Source organism: Motacilla alba, chromosome 10 (genome assembly GCF_015832195.1).
Source record: "Motacilla alba alba isolate MOTALB_02 chromosome 10, Motacilla_alba_V1.0_pri, whole genome shotgun sequence".
Taxonomy (NCBI): Eukaryota; Metazoa; Chordata; class Aves; order Passeriformes; family Motacillidae; genus Motacilla; species Motacilla alba.
Window position 1 is genome coordinate 6,944,941 of NC_052025.1, and position 15,927 is coordinate 6,960,867.

The window sequence follows — 15,927 nt, forward strand, 5'->3', positions numbered from 1 at the left end:
GGGATTTTAACCATGCTACTCTTGGTTGTCAAAGAATTTTTCAAGGGGAAGTTGTAAAGAGAGCGAATGCTTGGGAGAATGCTCTGCTGTACCCTGCACACAAAAGCCCCTAACTTCTGAGACATTTCAGTGGCTAATGAGGAGTCTTACCTCGGTGGTGTGTGTTGAATTTGCATATTCACTCACAATACTCTTTTTGGACTAAATGCCTTGCTCTCTAGTGAACTTCCCTGTTTACAAAAGAGCAATGAGGCAGAATAAATTAGGAACATTTAATGAAATCTGCTTTGGTCTGGTGGCTCCCTACAAGGCAGAACAGGGAAGTGAAGCACTGAGTTGCTATATATTTCCTATGTGTTTAGCTTAAAAGTGCATGGGCGCTATAATATGGAGCATTATAATATTATTTTCCATGGTCTTAAGACTTGAAGTTTCCAAATACCTCAAAGAACTGCATCTGCTGGAGAAAAATATGACACCTTTATTTCTTCAGCATCTTGAACAGTTTTATCAGATGTGATACAGACTTGACACTGTCTGGGTGATTTACAAGTATTTTCTGCTGTTTGACTTGACACCAGAACTTCAGGCTAGTTCTGGTAGATTATTTTGGCATGTGTTGTAGCTGCTCAGTGCAGCTGAGATTTGTATCTGTCCTAAACAGGGCAGAGCCGTACAGAGTTAGGGAAACGTGCCACTTGTTATCAGTGTTCCTCCTAGCCTCCAGCTAGGTCCTGATGTGTGTTCCCTGCAGCACTTACCACCACCAGCTTCATCCCTTAACCATCCAGTTCTCCCCCACCACCCAGTTTTCATCCTTAACTGTTTTTCTGTGTCCTTTGACTCACCTTTCTCTACCTCTGCATCCAAACATCGGTGTCCCCTCAGGTGGTTCTGAAAGCGCTGGCCTGCGGAGCAGCACGGAGCTGATGCAGCAGCAGATGGCAGCATCTGTGCTGGTGCTGCCTGAGCCGGGGATACCCGTGCAGAGGCGGTGACACTGCTGCAGGACAGCTCCAGGTCCTGCTCCACAGGTCCTGCCTGTGGCACAGACAGCTGGGCCCGCCTCTGGGGAGCCCCTGAAAATAGCCTGTGTACGGCAGCTTGACAACCTTTAACCCACACCACCCAAAACAAACATATTGTTCAGGACCTTAATTATCACAGTGTGCTAGAGTATGTATGTTTGTTATGTCTGTGATAGAGTTCTTTCAGAATAATGTATACATTGGAACTGAGGGAGGATGCTTGGGAGGACATTCATTACAGCAGGAATGAGATAAACCACTTCTTCTCTTTCAGGAAAATGATAAATAAAGAAACATGTTTATGAAAGCAATTTTTAGTTGTTTGTCCATAGTGATTCTTTCTCTTATGCAGATGCAAGTCTTGCTCACCTAGTGGTATGTAGATACCTCTGAATTTGGTCTTATAGCAGGTATGAAGACATTAATGCCACTTTTCAACTAATGGGGTAATAACATGTCAGAGACAGAAATTCACACTCATTTGTTCAGATCACGTTGACTTCCTTACATGAATTTTCTGTCTTTGCAGCGTGGAGAACAGGCACAAAAGGATCTATTTCACATTCGATCCTATCAGATTTTCTTCAATACTTTATAAAAATCCTTTCACTCCATTAATAAGAACTGTGATGCTAAGTTTGACCAAAGGTTCTCCTCAGCTCCATAATCGGGCTCAAGCAGGTGCTCTAAGAAAGTATTGAAGAACAGAGTACAGAGGATGACTGCTCTCTTGGTAAATCCTTCCAGCTTTTGAGGCGTGGAAATTTAAAGGCACTGCCTCACTTTCCAAAGAGAAAAGGGGGCAGCTCAGAACATTTGAATTCAGTTTCTCCTTTTCTTATATTTAGAAAGAGATTATAAAGCATTTACCAAATCTAACAAATATGTATGTAGCATTTTAAGAAAGACAAGTAAAGTATAAACACCATGTAGCTTTTGACTTTAATTACTATCTATTTTATTAACTCTCCGTTTTACTGCCTTTTAGTTGTATGCAATGGAACATCTGGTTGAAGATGGGGAAGAAAATGCACTGTCATTACTGTTTTCTGCTGCTCCCTCACCTGGGCCCTGCTCCCAGAGTCAGAATGATAAGGATACCAGCAGTGCCACCCATAAATATTGAAACTATGTCATCTGAGGGAAGAAAATGAAGACATCTTCCAAAAATGGAAGTTATATAAGTAAGTAAGGAGCATACATATTAAATGTAGAACCACAAGAAAGGTCACAAAAAAGATTTTAAGGTTTTGCCAAGAATGTGAAAGTAACAATCTAAATGCTTTCAAATTCCATTACCACAGGAGTCCTGTGAGACCGTAGGTAAAGCTATGGTGGATGGAAGCACAGAAGAAGTATTCAACATGGCTATGTCCACAGCTAAAAGAATTATTTGCCTTGCTATATTTGGTGGGCTAAGTGTGAGCAACTGTTCTAAAATAAATTGTCATCGAGAAACACTTCAAGAGAAATTGACAAATTAACCTGTAACTAATTGCTGGAGCTGTGCAGTATTTCCACCAAGGAGTTAAAATTCTCAGCTTCTCCAGTGCTAGTGCCAGTGAGTTGGTTTTTGCTGATCCTGATCCTAATGTCAACAAAACAGACCATAGGAAATGTACCAGTGGTCTGCTGGTGCTTCAGGAGAGTCCTTCAAAGGTGATCATAGGGGCTACAAAACTGTCAGTGTGACTTCTGTGCCAGGAAAATTAGATGAATTGCTGTAAAAAGTAAAATCAATAGACACACAAAGCTGGTGCTCTGTAGAAGCATCAAATGGATTCTGTTAGGGGAGGTTATGCCTCACAAATCTGCTGGCATCCTTTAAAGACATCAAAAACACATTGATATTATTTTCATGCTTGAATGTGGATCAGTGTAACCTTAGATTGCAAGACTAAGACTCTTGGGACCCTTATCCCTGAGGCAGTCTGGACTGAGCTATTTCTTCTCTTCACCTGGATTCAAGTAGAACAGGAATTCACATGATGTAAATAACCTAACCATTTTTATAGTAATCTTCACTCCTATAGAAATAGCAAAGTAGAGAATAATGCACATAGCTCCCACAGTTTAAATCCCATGGGTAACAATATATAGTGTACTGAATTTTTAATAGCACATTATTCAGAGTATCACATAAATTGTTATTACTGATGTAATAAAACCTAAACCAACACAGCTGGAGAGACCAAGGTTGTAAATATACTATGTATTTTTTGTATTGTAATAATATGGGCCAAATTATTTTAAAGTCTGCTGATTTTAGTTGAATTAGACTGACTCTGACTGTGTACCTCTAATTCAGGTCCCTCATCAAATGCCTTTGCCTGATTTATATCTCAATTTTCATACAGAAACTGATGCATGGTATATAAGGGGCATTCTCTGTTTTACAGATTGGTTTTCCTGCTGGGGAGGTCAAAGAAAAGATTCAGGTGAGGAAGATCTGAATACACTGTAATTCAGCATTCTAAGTGTTTTAGTACATAAATCCTCTATTTCTTTAGTTCTTTTATTTCCTGATCACCCCTCTGTCTTTGCTGTAGTCCCTGGTGAAAAAGTGCTCGAGGTGAGAAATATTTGCAATGTGCAGCTGAGGTTTAGTGAAGCCCACCTTAGAGGAGGGGCATGGCACACAAGGAGACTGCTTGAGAATTTGTTCTTTCTTCTCTGTGATCTCTGTGTCCAGATAAAACATTTCTGTCTGTATCATGAATATGAGATCAAACCCTTACCATATATGTGTACTTCAGTTTTTTTGCTCATAATCTTTAAGGCCTGACATATATATGTCTGCTATTGCTGACACTGATTTCAAGGAGAACTAAACTGGACTTTCTCTAAAGCAGGACCCAGGATTTTGCTTTGTTCTTGACTGACTGGGCACACCATTCGGCCTCAGTGCATAACTGATGGTGCTACACACATATATATGTTATGTATAGTTGTATCAATGGTGATAGTAAATTTCAAAGTATGTGTAACACAGGCCCTGCCTGAGAATTTCTGAGCTAGTTTAATCTCTCAACAGCCGTGCTGGCACAGAGGGGCACAGATAACATTCCACTGCAGAGGGCCCCGTGACAGGGCTGTCAGTGCTGGCACCACGTGCAAGTGTCAGGGCAATGCTGGACAGATGCTTACGTGCACCACTGTTATCAGCTGCACGGGGTTGTGCTGCCTTCTCAGCTCTAGGAGGAGCTTATCTGGTAGGTTATGGTATGGGCAAGTCTTACTTTCTGAATGCATCCAGAGAAAGATTGTTGCAGAACAAAAATAATTTTGCCTTTAAAGCACAGATCAATTTAGTACAGAGGAATGCCTTGTTTTAGCCAATTCCCTGCTCTTTTTTTTCTGCATAGTCTCTATTCTCATATAGCTTTGCTATTAAAAACAAAAGGCATCTTGCTAAAGATATTAATGCAGCATGAAGAAAGCCTCAAAGTATATCCAGTGGACTTTGCAGGGATCTGAATCCTGTGTTTTCTTAACAAGAATGGGATATGTTATCAAAACCTTTCATCATTCTACAGGGCACAGGTTCCCTGTAGCAGCCCTGAGACTTATTAAGGCTACTTGTAGGGTTGTGAAGAGGAGGAGATCTGAGCCTACCTAACTGATGAAAGGAATGTAACATGAAAGCCAAAGATAATGACAGATTTGACTCTACTGACACACAAAAATGAAGTTGTGCATTTGGCAAATACAGGGAGCTAACTAGGAGAGTTGATTCATGGTTCTAAAGCCTAATTTCCACGGGAAAGTGACAGCGTTTCCTGTACCTGACTCACCAACACACCTACTTTCACCTGTCTCCCACTCCAAGGAAGCCATCCATCCACAATGTGACTCTGTTGGACAAGAATATTCTGTAAGAGCTGCTGCTCCCAGTGCTTTGTCCCTTCTCTCCCACAACAAGAGCATTTGTTTGTTTCACTCCATGTTCCACTCATCCCTCATCCTTTAGTAGGTGAGTTGTCAGCCTGCCTGGTTTTCATTCTTTTAATGCCCTTTCACTCAGAATTATCCACATTTGATTGTTTAAATCCTCTGTCTTTCTAGATACGAGTTTTGCTTCTGGGATTCCTTTTCTGTGTTAAATATTTAGAACATAGATGATACATTTATCTCATGCTCCTGTATAAGAATATTAGATTGCTAGGCCCAGTTCCTTTGAAACTCCACAATCAAGACCTTTTATTAAAAAAAAAAGATGTTCTGAGGTTCATAGCTGACCCTTTATAGGGTGTACTTGGGAGCAGACCCAGCAGCAATCTTTTGTTACTTCTGCATGGTATCTATGTTCATTAAGGTAATGAAGCTATTAATTGAATATGTAAGTTCAGGTAATTAAATACAAGACTTATTTCTTTAGTTTAAAGGGTAATAATAAAAAATTTAAACTTGCAAACTAGATCACACATTTAGTGATGATGAATGTGAGCTGGAAAGTGCAATATTCCAATATGAATTAGTTAATTGCATCCATTCATTAGGTGATATACATTAGCAGAAGGTCAATCCATTTGAGGCTCGATGTGTTTTACAAATAATAAATTTCAACAGGTAAATTGAAGAGAAATTCAAAACAAAGTTTTTTATATATTTAAATTCAGAATAAAATCCCTACACCCAAGAACATGTTCCCTGTAAGTTCACAGTTACCAGCACATGCTCTTTGCAGCACTGCTGAGGTCACTTTGGCCAGTGAGGGACAGGTGACATTTCAGCTGCTGGCTGAAACTAAAATGCTAATTTTTAAAACTGACCCACTTATAAAGTGAGTCAAACATTTAACTTTTTCAAGCATTTTCTGCTTTATCACTCTCACTGAATTATTTGAAGCTTGCTTAAATCCTTAAATTTGCATTTCAGTTTTGGACTAAATTTACCAAAAATTTACCCACAACTGGTAAATTTACCAGCTGTATCTAGATCTCTGTTGCTTGAAGAAACTATTCTGCCCTTTAGGCCTCTTCCTTTTGCAAATTTTGTAAATTTACCAATTGTTAATTTTGCCAGCAGTTAACAGTTCTACTGGATAAAAAATGGCCAACATGACAGGTAAAAAAGCAGATCTGATCTGTTGGACTCATTTTACTAAAAATGATCCATTTGACTAATTTTTAGTAAGAAAAGTGTTAAATCAAGTTTTCTTCATTAGACATTTGTGAATATTCAGTAATAAAATGGTTGTTCTTGATATCAGCATTTTTTTCTGATGTTAAAGGTAATGTAGAAATAAGGAAAGTAAAAGTAGATTTTATTCTGTTTATTTATAACTTAAGATATATTCAGACTCAATTATTAATAATATTTATAATTTTTAAAAAATTGATTCACTGAGATACATGAAAAATTCTGAAATAATATTTTAGATGCTCCTCACAGCATTGTGGGTGTTTCTTCACAGGTCATACTGCTTAGGTGTATAACAATACCTTTTTACTCTCTATGTATAATATAGCTTTGTCTGGAGCAAGGACTGCTCCCATCCTGCACACAGCTCAAGGGCCATAATTCTTAAAGAGGTTTCAACCAGTGAGCCTTTTGCAATGGTCAGGCATAGAGACATTTAGAGAATTGATTCAATTAACCTAGAGGAAAAAAGTGCTATAATGTGTGATTTATGTTTGCAGATAAATTAAAATACAAGTATCTCCTGAAGAGCATTTGCTGCCCTCATGGTCGGTAATGAAAATAGCAGGCAATTAAAATAGAACACCTGAGGTTGAAGCTTTAATGCATAGATCAGAAAATGAAGTTCAGATTTCCTAAGTGGAAGTCTGAGCTGAAAAATAACTTAGGGGAAGTTTTTATTCAGTCTTTACTTTTCTTCCAAAAGCAATTTATAAAACACACAAGAAATAGGAAGAGACATTTACTGAAGCAAGAGGCAAAGGGTACAGAGGAGTGGGATCTCTCAATCAATACTGAATTTGTATGAGGAACCAGGAATATCCTTGCTAAATGGTAGTGGAACAGCTGAGAGAAAAAGTTATATATAAAAGAACTTATGGGTCATATTGAAATAATTTTGGGGTGGATTTTGCATTTGATCTTGAGAAGGATCATTGGAAGTGTCTGATAGAGTGATGTGACTCAGTTCCTGTGTGTGACAGTGCTTTCTGGAGCTCACTCAGGAGCATAAGAAATGTTCACAGATTAGAAGTAGCAAGAACGAAGAGCTCTTGCTTGGAGCAGTGTTGGAGTTGCTGCATCCACTGCCCATTTCAGTGGTGTGTCCATATGTGCTTTGGCACAGCTAAACTGCCCAAAAGACGTTTTGAGATACAAAGAGTTTCACCTCATCCTCTGGTTTTATAATTTCCTGTATACAACAGGTACACAGTAACAGAGAGCAGAAAAGTACCAGTACCCTGACTGAGAAACCCAGGAATGCCTTAATTATATCAGTATTGTCTTCAACATTGCAGCTTTGTCTTTTGCACCCTGTCTGGCCTCCACAGGTCCTGTTCCCATCAGATGGTGTTTGTATAAGCCAGGTCTAGATCCTTCTCTATAAATAATACTGCCTGCTGAGGATGGGTGGAGAAATTGATGCTTCTAAATGTAACAAAGGTCTGCCTTCAAATTATACATTCACATTGCTCCAAATATAAAAAACAAAACCCTCCAGGAATGATTTTGATGTTGTCTGTACACTAGCTTAAATTCTAAGACTGAAGCAAGAAACAGAGTAACTTGATTGTTCTTCATTTTATTGACAACCATTTCATCACAAAGTGTGAAGACTTTGTCATTGCAATCTGAAACAGAACATATTTGTTTCCTGATTTGCTGTCTAAGTAAAATTTCAATTAAAACCCATTCATGTGAGAGAAAATAATCCAGTCTGACTTAATTGACAGTTGATTTAGTTTTGCAAACTCAGCAGAAAAAACCAAAACCCAACCCCAACAAACCCCCAAAAACCAAACCAGAAACTAAAGCAATGCAATAAGTGGTTTTCTGTTGTATGGAGGTGTTTTAGGGACCATTGGACTGAATCCTGAGTATTGTTTCTGTTCTTTATTTTCTTTTATTTATTCATTTTTTCTTTCACAAATTAATTCATTTCCTTCCATATTCATTGTTTTTACTGAGTTATTGTCCTAATGTCCAAGGCAATCCCTTCCACAGTAAATTACTTATTAAGTGTTAAACATTTGCTAGCATGTTTTGAAGCCATGGCTCGATTTGCTGCCATAAAGTAAGCAGTGTGGTGCTGAAGCCTGGGAGCAGCTCCCCAGGCTGGGTTCATCAGTGCCCCCAAAATCTCTAAGACCTCCTTGCTCACTCTGCTTGGCAGAGCTGCTCTTGTCCTTGGTGAGAGCCCACCTTGGCCTGGGCACCAAGGGCTGAGGCATTGGTGTCTTCCCAGGTGGTGGAAGAGGAACTCCAGTCAGGCCCTGGCCGTCTGGAAGAGCAACCGGACACGTGTGCCGCGTCTTCTGGGGAGCCCTCCGAGCGTGGCTGCGCACCAGGAGCCCCTGGAATGGTAAGTGCGGTCCCGTTCTCCATCTGGGAGTGCCAACAAGCCCTTGGGCTAAAGGTCTCTGAGGGCTTTTGCAAACTGAATTGCTTTGAGATGTAGGAGGAATGTGGTTTGTACAGCAAGAAGTGGATGAAGGTCACTTAAGCAGCTCCAGATTATGTGGGTTTGAGCTGCTTCTCCACACACCATGGAATTCCACCATGGGTGGAATCCCTCCTCACCAAAATCTCCTGAATTTTATTGATCTAATAATGAAACTGTCATACAGTTTCCTCATTCCTGAAACTTGTTTAAATGCATTCTTTTTTCGAAGGAGCACATCCCCACTCTGATTTATTTTAAAATGGCTTTTAGAAGGTGTCATCCTTGTGATGAAGTGTTAGGTCTGTGTTGCCAGTGTGCCATTAAAAATTGAATTTCTGACGTTTAAATGTCTCACTCATCCCAAGTGTCACAGTTTGACAGCTCTGCATGTCACATTACAGCAGAATATTATGAATCCATTTCCTCTGTCAGGTCAAAAAAAAAAAAAAGACTGAAAATGAGAGAAAGCAAAATATGCAGTCTTCTTCATTAGTGAGATGGAAATTTACAGAAATATACATGTTAACCCTGAAATTACTTAACTGGCACTCTCACCTTGTGCTGCCTGTCTGTGCCCAAGCAATCTTCGTTCCATGCTCCTGTTCAAACACTAAGAGAATGCTGGGGCAATCTTTTCAATTGTCGGCGAACTTGTGGAACATGGAGTGAGGAATATAAAGGGCATCAACAAATAGTGTTACAAAATATTGATTTTGTAACATTGACATGGCCAGATCCCATTGTTTATTTTTGACTATATCAATGAAGAGGGTGTGTGGTGTATTTCTTGTTGCTTTGTTTTGCCAGCTTTACACAGCTGTAGCTTTGGTGTCCTTTCTTTGTTAATCTGTCTGGTGTGTGGTAACTTCGAAACATGACATCTGATCAGGTTCAAAACATTGGCAGTGTTTGCATCAGTAAGCAGAACTTCACTGATTTTGCCTAAAGTAATGAAAACGGCCTGAGCTTTCTGGTTTCTGCCTACAAGGTTTGAGCAGGGAGCGTGCAGGGCTTTGACAATAAATTTCTGCTGCCTGTCATCTCGTGGATGGGGCTCCATTTGGCCGCTGCCTTCCCAGTAACCTGCTGTACTGGGCACTGCCCAGCCTCTTCTCTTGCACGCCGTGGCCTCCCGCTAAGAGGGCCCCCCAAAACTAATAGCTGCCATCAGGTGACTGTTGCTTGAACAAATTACTCTGCCCTTTGAGCCTCCTCTTTTTGCGGAGAACTTTGAGGAAAAGCGCGGCCGCGGCGGGCCTGCCCTGGCCGTGAGGCGCCGCTGCCCTGTGGCGGCGGGCGCGGCCGGCAGGGGGCAGCAGGCGGCCGGCGGTGGCGCGGTGGCGGCGGCAGGTGGGGCCCGCGCGGGGCCGCTCGGCACCGGGGCTCGGCGGGGCGGCAGCACCGAGGGTCGGGGCGCAGCTGCTCCGGCGGCACCGCCGCCAAAGGAAAAGAGGGTCGGCCCGGGGAGCGGCGGCCGCGCTGCGGGCACGGCTGGCGGGAACGCTCGGGGAGCGCCCGGGGGCGGGAGCGGGGCAGGGCGGGCGCGCGGCCGCCAGGTGAGGCGCGGAGCCCCCGGCCGGCAGGGCGGGCGGCCCGGGACGGCAGCGAGCCGCGGTGGCCGGGCGGGGAGCGGGCACGGACACGCTGCCGCCCAGGCTGCGCCCTGCCCGTGCCCTCTCCGCGCCTCGGCCCGGGTCCCGCGAGGGGTCGCCCGCCCTGCCCCGTCGGCTCCGCGCCCGAGCGCAGCCGCCGGTCTGGGGCCGCGCTGCCGGGCAGCGCCGCCGGCGGAGCACCGTGCCCCGGTCACCGTGCCCCGGTCACCTCGGCCCGACGGGGCTTCTCCAGTGCAGCCCGGTGGCTCCCCCTACGCCGCTACCCCCGCCGCGGCCGGGGATGCCCAGCCTGTGTCGAGTTGGGGCCGCCCGGGCTCCCCGCGGGATGCCCCGGGCGGGGCCGGAGCCGGGACTGGTCTCTCCCGGCCGCGGCGCCTCCCCGCCCGGCCCCGGGGAGCCGAGGGGGAGCACGGCGGTCCCGGGGACTCCGCTCCCCGCGGCCGTTCCCCGGTTCCGCTCCTCGGGCGGCGGGCCGCCGGCCGCGCCCGGAGCTCCGTGCTCCCGCGGGGTGCCGGGAATCCCCCGGTCGGGACGGGCCGGGGCGCGGGGCCGGAGGCCCGGGGAGGCTGCGCCGCAGTGAGCGGGGCTGTGCCGCTCTCGCCCTAGGTAGGATGGACCTGCCCCCCTGCCTCTGCCCCCATGTCCAATAAGAAGAGACCCGGCTTGACACCTGCCTATATACAGAGGAGGAGAGCAACATCTTCAGCGCTGGGCTTTGGAGGGGGGGACCAACCCAAAACACAACACAGCATCAGGGCAGAGCGGGGGGCTCGGTGGTATTATAAAACCCCCCCAAGACTATGACTTCCAGTAAAATTGAGATGCCAGGGGAGGTGAAGGCAGATCCTGCAGCTCTGATGGCATCTCTGCATCTGCTGCCTTCTCCCACTCTCAACCTTGAAATCAAATACACCAAGGTAAGTTGTGTTCGTTTGTTCTGGCAGAGAAATTAATGGTTTTCTCTCCAAAGGAGGGATTTTGCTTAAAATCAGTTTCATTCTGCCCTACCCAACGTGAGTGTAGAGATATTAAAAAAAAAACCAACAAAAAACAACTGCTAAAAGACTGTCTTGAATCTGTAATAAAAGGAAAAGATTTTTAGCCCTGTAATCATCTGAAAAACCACAGGATAATAAAAAGCAAATTAGATCTGCTGAGACTGGCTTTGCCACTTCTCTGTAAATGTACTGTTTTCTACAGAGCCGTTGGGGTTTATTTTCAGTGCAAAATCAGTAGTTCTCGGGTATGTTTTGGTTGCTTTTGATGTACTTCAGAGGACATTACTATACATACCTGAGTATCTCAATCAGAAAATAAAAACGTTTTCTTTCTTGAATTACCCTGTGTGCCCAAGGGACTCTTTTACATTTCCTGGAGGACTCTTAATACTACCAGGTTGTTACAGCACTGGAACAGGTCTCCACGAACTTCTGTGATTCTTAATTACACCCTTGAACAATATTGCGAGAAGGCATGTTTTTCCTACAAACCTTTAAGAGTGATTTTCATAAAGAGAGGGTTAAGAACAAACCCACTGTAGAAATGTAGAAAAATCTGCTGGGTTTCTGTCGTGTCTTATGAGACTAAATTGGTTTTGTTGATTAAAATGGGCTTTAAAAACTGTCATTTGTTTGTAAATGCATTTTGCTTTCTAAAATTCGTTTATATATTTTTAATCTTTGCATCTTCAGTATCTTTAAAGAATGTTTTAATTTCTGTTGGAGAGGTTTCAGATCTATTGTATAAACAGATTACAATGTGTCAGACTTTGTTTCTAATTACCAAGTAACTTAATAGGAAAATAAGCACATCAGCACAGGAAAAAGGTGATAACATTTTTATCTACTGGAAATACAACTTCAGGAGCTTTAATGCTGATAGGAGACTCATTTTGGCCGATGTAGTGTAATTTTTTCTTCCATATCATCACTTTAAAAGCTTTTCATCTTTTCTCTTTTTTTTTAGCGAGTCTCAAAATTAATTTGTCTTCTAATTTGTTACAGCAATTCCTTGTTCTAGAAGAATATTTCAGAGGAAAGTCAAATATTTTAAATTTCATTACATTTTAATGCAAACTGCAGTATGCAAATCTAAAAATGCATATGGGTTCTTGCTCATAAATTCTTTTAAAATAGTTAAATAAGTAAGGAATGCAATTATTGGATGCTGCTTAGTGCTACACCTCGGGAGCAATCATACTGTGCAAGAGTATTTGGCATGAATTTTGTTCATTGCTGGTTTCGGTGTGAGCTGTGCTTCAGGCGGGTTTTGTGGGAAATACTTGAGAGTAGTATCACAGCCAGTTTGCATCATAAATGTACTTGCATTTCTCTGTTCTAAAACTGGAGAATTGTTTCTAAAAACCTTTGAAAAGGACAGCATTCATCAACAATCATAGCTTTCTTTCTGTGAGAATGTTCAGTGACCTTTAATAAATCAATGCATGATTCCATCATCTCAGATCTAAAATGTTACACGTTTTATACTAATGGAACAATTAAAAGAAAGTTATTTCATTTCCACATTAAGCCAAAATCAACAGCAACGTGTTTCTTCTAAGCTTGGGTTTGAGATATCAGGTAACTCCTGGTTGCTTTTGAGAAAATTTTGGTTTAGGACAGGTATCAAATGTTTCACTTGGCATATCCTCTGTCTCTGTTTTTCTGTCTGTCTCGCTCTTTCCTCCTTTTTCTCTTTCTCTGCAGGAAATTCAAGTGATTTATAGATAATTGGAGTCTTCAGCTTGGAGTTTTGTCTTGGGCAGGACTTTTATCCTGGATCCACTTTCCCACCTATTACAAAGAAAAACAATCAAAAAATGAAATAATGGATTGTAACTTGATTCTTTCTTTTGAGGGAGTGGTCACTTCATGTCCTAAATGACAAACAACTTCCATAAACAATAAATAACATTAGACTAAAGCACTTTAGCAAGGAAAAAAAAAAAAAAGAAAACAACAACCCCAGACCTTGTAAAATCAGACATCTGTAAGCATTCCTAGCAGTCTCTCTCCTGCTTGTTAGCTGGGAATTTTAAATACACAACCAGGACACAGAATTCTTGAGCTCTTTATTACAGGTGTCTATGAATGTAAAAATGTAGCCATTTGGGAGTTAATTCTTTATGAGAAATAGAAGTATCTATGAACATTTAAACTTAGTGAAAAAAAATTAAATATATTTTGCCAATTAAATTCTATTTCTGTAATTCTGAAGTTGGTAACTAGACAGGCTGTTTTGGGTAGAACATGTTAAAATTCCAGGATTCCCTAAGTGAGTTTTGTTAAAGATTTTTAATACGTACTGGGAAAAAGAAAATTATTAATTAATCTTTTAATAACTGCATTACCCTTGGGGTTGCTATGAAAACTCCTTCCATCTACATAGGTGAAACAAATATCACCTGTGTAATTCTCATTTATTCGATTATTTAGCAGAATTATTAAAACTTGTGAAATATTACTGTGGTAAGTTTATTGAAATAAGCAGAAAACTGTATGTGAAGTCCTTCCGATCCATACACCTGACAGAGCACCCAGAGGCAATGTATGTTTGGATAGGTCAGAAAAAACATGATTTAGGGATGGAAATTACCCAGTGCCATGGTTTTATGTAAGATGTGTAGCAGTAGCTATTGGGACTTCAGTATGGGAAGTCAGCCTATGCGGCTTTAAAAAAACAGTCATTAGAAATATTTTTCCTAGTTTTTTAATACCTTGGCACAGTCTGTGAAAAATAAAGTGTTGTAGATGTGTGTAATAAGAACTGGTGAGCAGGATGTGAACCAGACATGCAGGTGAGTGTTCAAGCACACAGGGTTAAGTTTTGTGTGGCTGGCAAGTACTAGAACCGCTACATTTGGGATTATCTCTCTTTTCACTGGGATGACTCTGTAACTCTTTACTTTTTAACGTTAACATTTGGGGAGAGATTGCGTCTGCAGAATAGGGCATCTTGGAGTACTGCACGGAATGAGGTTGTTCCACAGCCCTGAGGCACAGCAAGCCCTCCTCAGGCTTGTCAGGAGCGTGCTGGCAGTGCTGTGCTCCATATGTAAGGGGGCTCATAGGTAGGAAGGGGATCCAGCCCTCCCCCTGGGAATAAGTCACGCTTCTACAAAAGTCAGCTTTGTGTCAGAAACTCTCCCAGAACGGCTGTTCCAGAAATATCAGATGTGTGAGAGAAGCAGTAGTGTAATGTCTGCTGAGGACATGTCATTGGCATGTTTAGGATAGGGAGCACAGCCCAGAGAACCTGACAGCTTCTGAGGGTGGCCAGAGGGTTCGCACTGTTACACTGATGCCTCCCTCTGTAAAACTTTTATGAAACTCCATTTTCCCTCCCAAGACTGTCTCCCAAGTATCTGACAGTAGATATGGAATCAGCCTGCTGGGTTGAGCCCTTTGCAGCATTTCCCTCCTGCTGTCTCCATTTGAGGAGCTAAAGGTGTTTCTGCAGGATGTGGCTGTCCTTCCTTTGTTATAATCATGTTATAATGGCATAATCACATCTGCTTTACAAAATATTTTCATCGTGGTTTTACTAAGTCATGTTGACTCTTTCAAGGACAGCCTGGTATAGAATGAGGACCCCAGGGCTCTGTCCTGTTGCAGCTCTGTCACAACATCAGGTAGCTGAGTGAATAAACATTCTCAGTTTGCATCGTGTTGGGCACACTAATCCAGATGGATGTTTTAAGTTTTGTTTCTTGCTTGCCAACTGATTTAAGTCTGAGCAAGAGCTGAACAAGTTTAGCATAAGGAAAAGCTGAAGAATTGTGGTTTTGAGAGCTTTTTAGAAAGAGGTGCCCTAAAGGGATGAAGTTACAGCGCAGTGGCAGTGAGGAGGCACATGAAACATTTCTCTATTAACAGCCTGTGATTTAGCTGACAACCATATCTTCTTTGTCCTGTCTAAGTGGGTTTGCCTTACAAAAACCCTTACACCACAGCTAAAATCTGTTCCGTTTCTATACGCAGGCCAGGTAAACTACCCAGCACTGCAACAGAAAGCTGCATACAGGAGTTGTATAAAGTATAGGCAAACTGCCTCTGGGTGACAAATGATAACAAATACATCTCAAATTGTGATATGATAAGCATCTGGATTTGAAGTATTTTATTGCTAGGTTTCAGTATATTCATTCCCATTGCACTTCCTTGGCATTACCCTTTCCATTAAAATTTCCAGCACATGTTTTCCAGATAAAATTCTAGACTGACATTACAATAGAAGGCAGGAAATCTATTTTATTTAGATTAATAGTATGCAGAAGCTTTGTTATTTTTTGAACAGAAGACAAGCTTTGGCAAAACTCAGGTAAGTGAGGAATACATGCACTTTCCCATCTGTCTTTCCCTGAATGAGCTACTTTGGTGCCTTTTGAAGTCAGATCCACTGAGCGATGCCTGAAAAAAAACAGCTTGGCTTTTGGGTCACCTAGGTGAGCACAGTTCTTTTACAAAAGATGGGGCACAGAAAATTAGACAAGTTTACATGAAGAGTAGACAGATAGAACAGCTACTTTACCCCTTTGTGGAACACTTCAGCATCTGATGCTGACACTAGGGATGCTGCTCTGTATCATCCCATATGATGTTTCAGTGTGTATACTGTATGCAGATTTACTGTTGTTTAAATCTCCAGTTTGAATTCTCTTCCAGTGTATTCATACCTTGTTTTTAGTATTACAATCCATCAA

At 42.1% G+C, this 15,927-nt stretch overlaps 2 protein-coding genes and 1 long non-coding RNA gene across 3 annotated transcripts in view; 2 read left to right on the top strand and 1 right to left on the bottom strand.

Annotated features, from left to right (window-relative positions):
* The window catches only part of AQP9 (aquaporin 9), a 26,452-nt gene extending 25,473 nt beyond the window's left edge, over positions 1 to 979 (bottom strand). The window contains exon 1 of the mRNA XM_038147139.1: positions 849 to 979. The gene's annotated coding sequence lies outside the window, so the exon portion shown is untranslated. The remainder of the gene's footprint in view (positions 1 to 848) is intronic.
* LOC119705104 overlaps positions 1 to 3,467 on the top strand; it is a 14,798-nt gene extending 11,331 nt beyond the window's left edge. Inside the window, exons 2-3 of the long non-coding RNA XR_005258140.1 lie at positions 2,017 to 2,212; positions 3,428 to 3,467. This is a non-coding gene — a long non-coding RNA (uncharacterized LOC119705104). The remainder of the gene's footprint in view (positions 1 to 2,016; positions 2,213 to 3,427) is intronic.
* A 7,224-nt stretch (positions 3,468 to 10,691) lies between these two features.
* The window catches only part of ALDH1A2 (aldehyde dehydrogenase 1 family member A2), a 52,630-nt gene continuing 47,394 nt past the window's right edge, over positions 10,692 to 15,927 (top strand). The window contains exon 1 of the mRNA XM_038147336.1: positions 10,692 to 11,143. Within this exon, the coding sequence (XP_038003264.1) occupies positions 11,027 to 11,143 (117 nt within the window). The 5' untranslated portion in view covers positions 10,692 to 11,026. The remainder of the gene's footprint in view (positions 11,144 to 15,927) is intronic.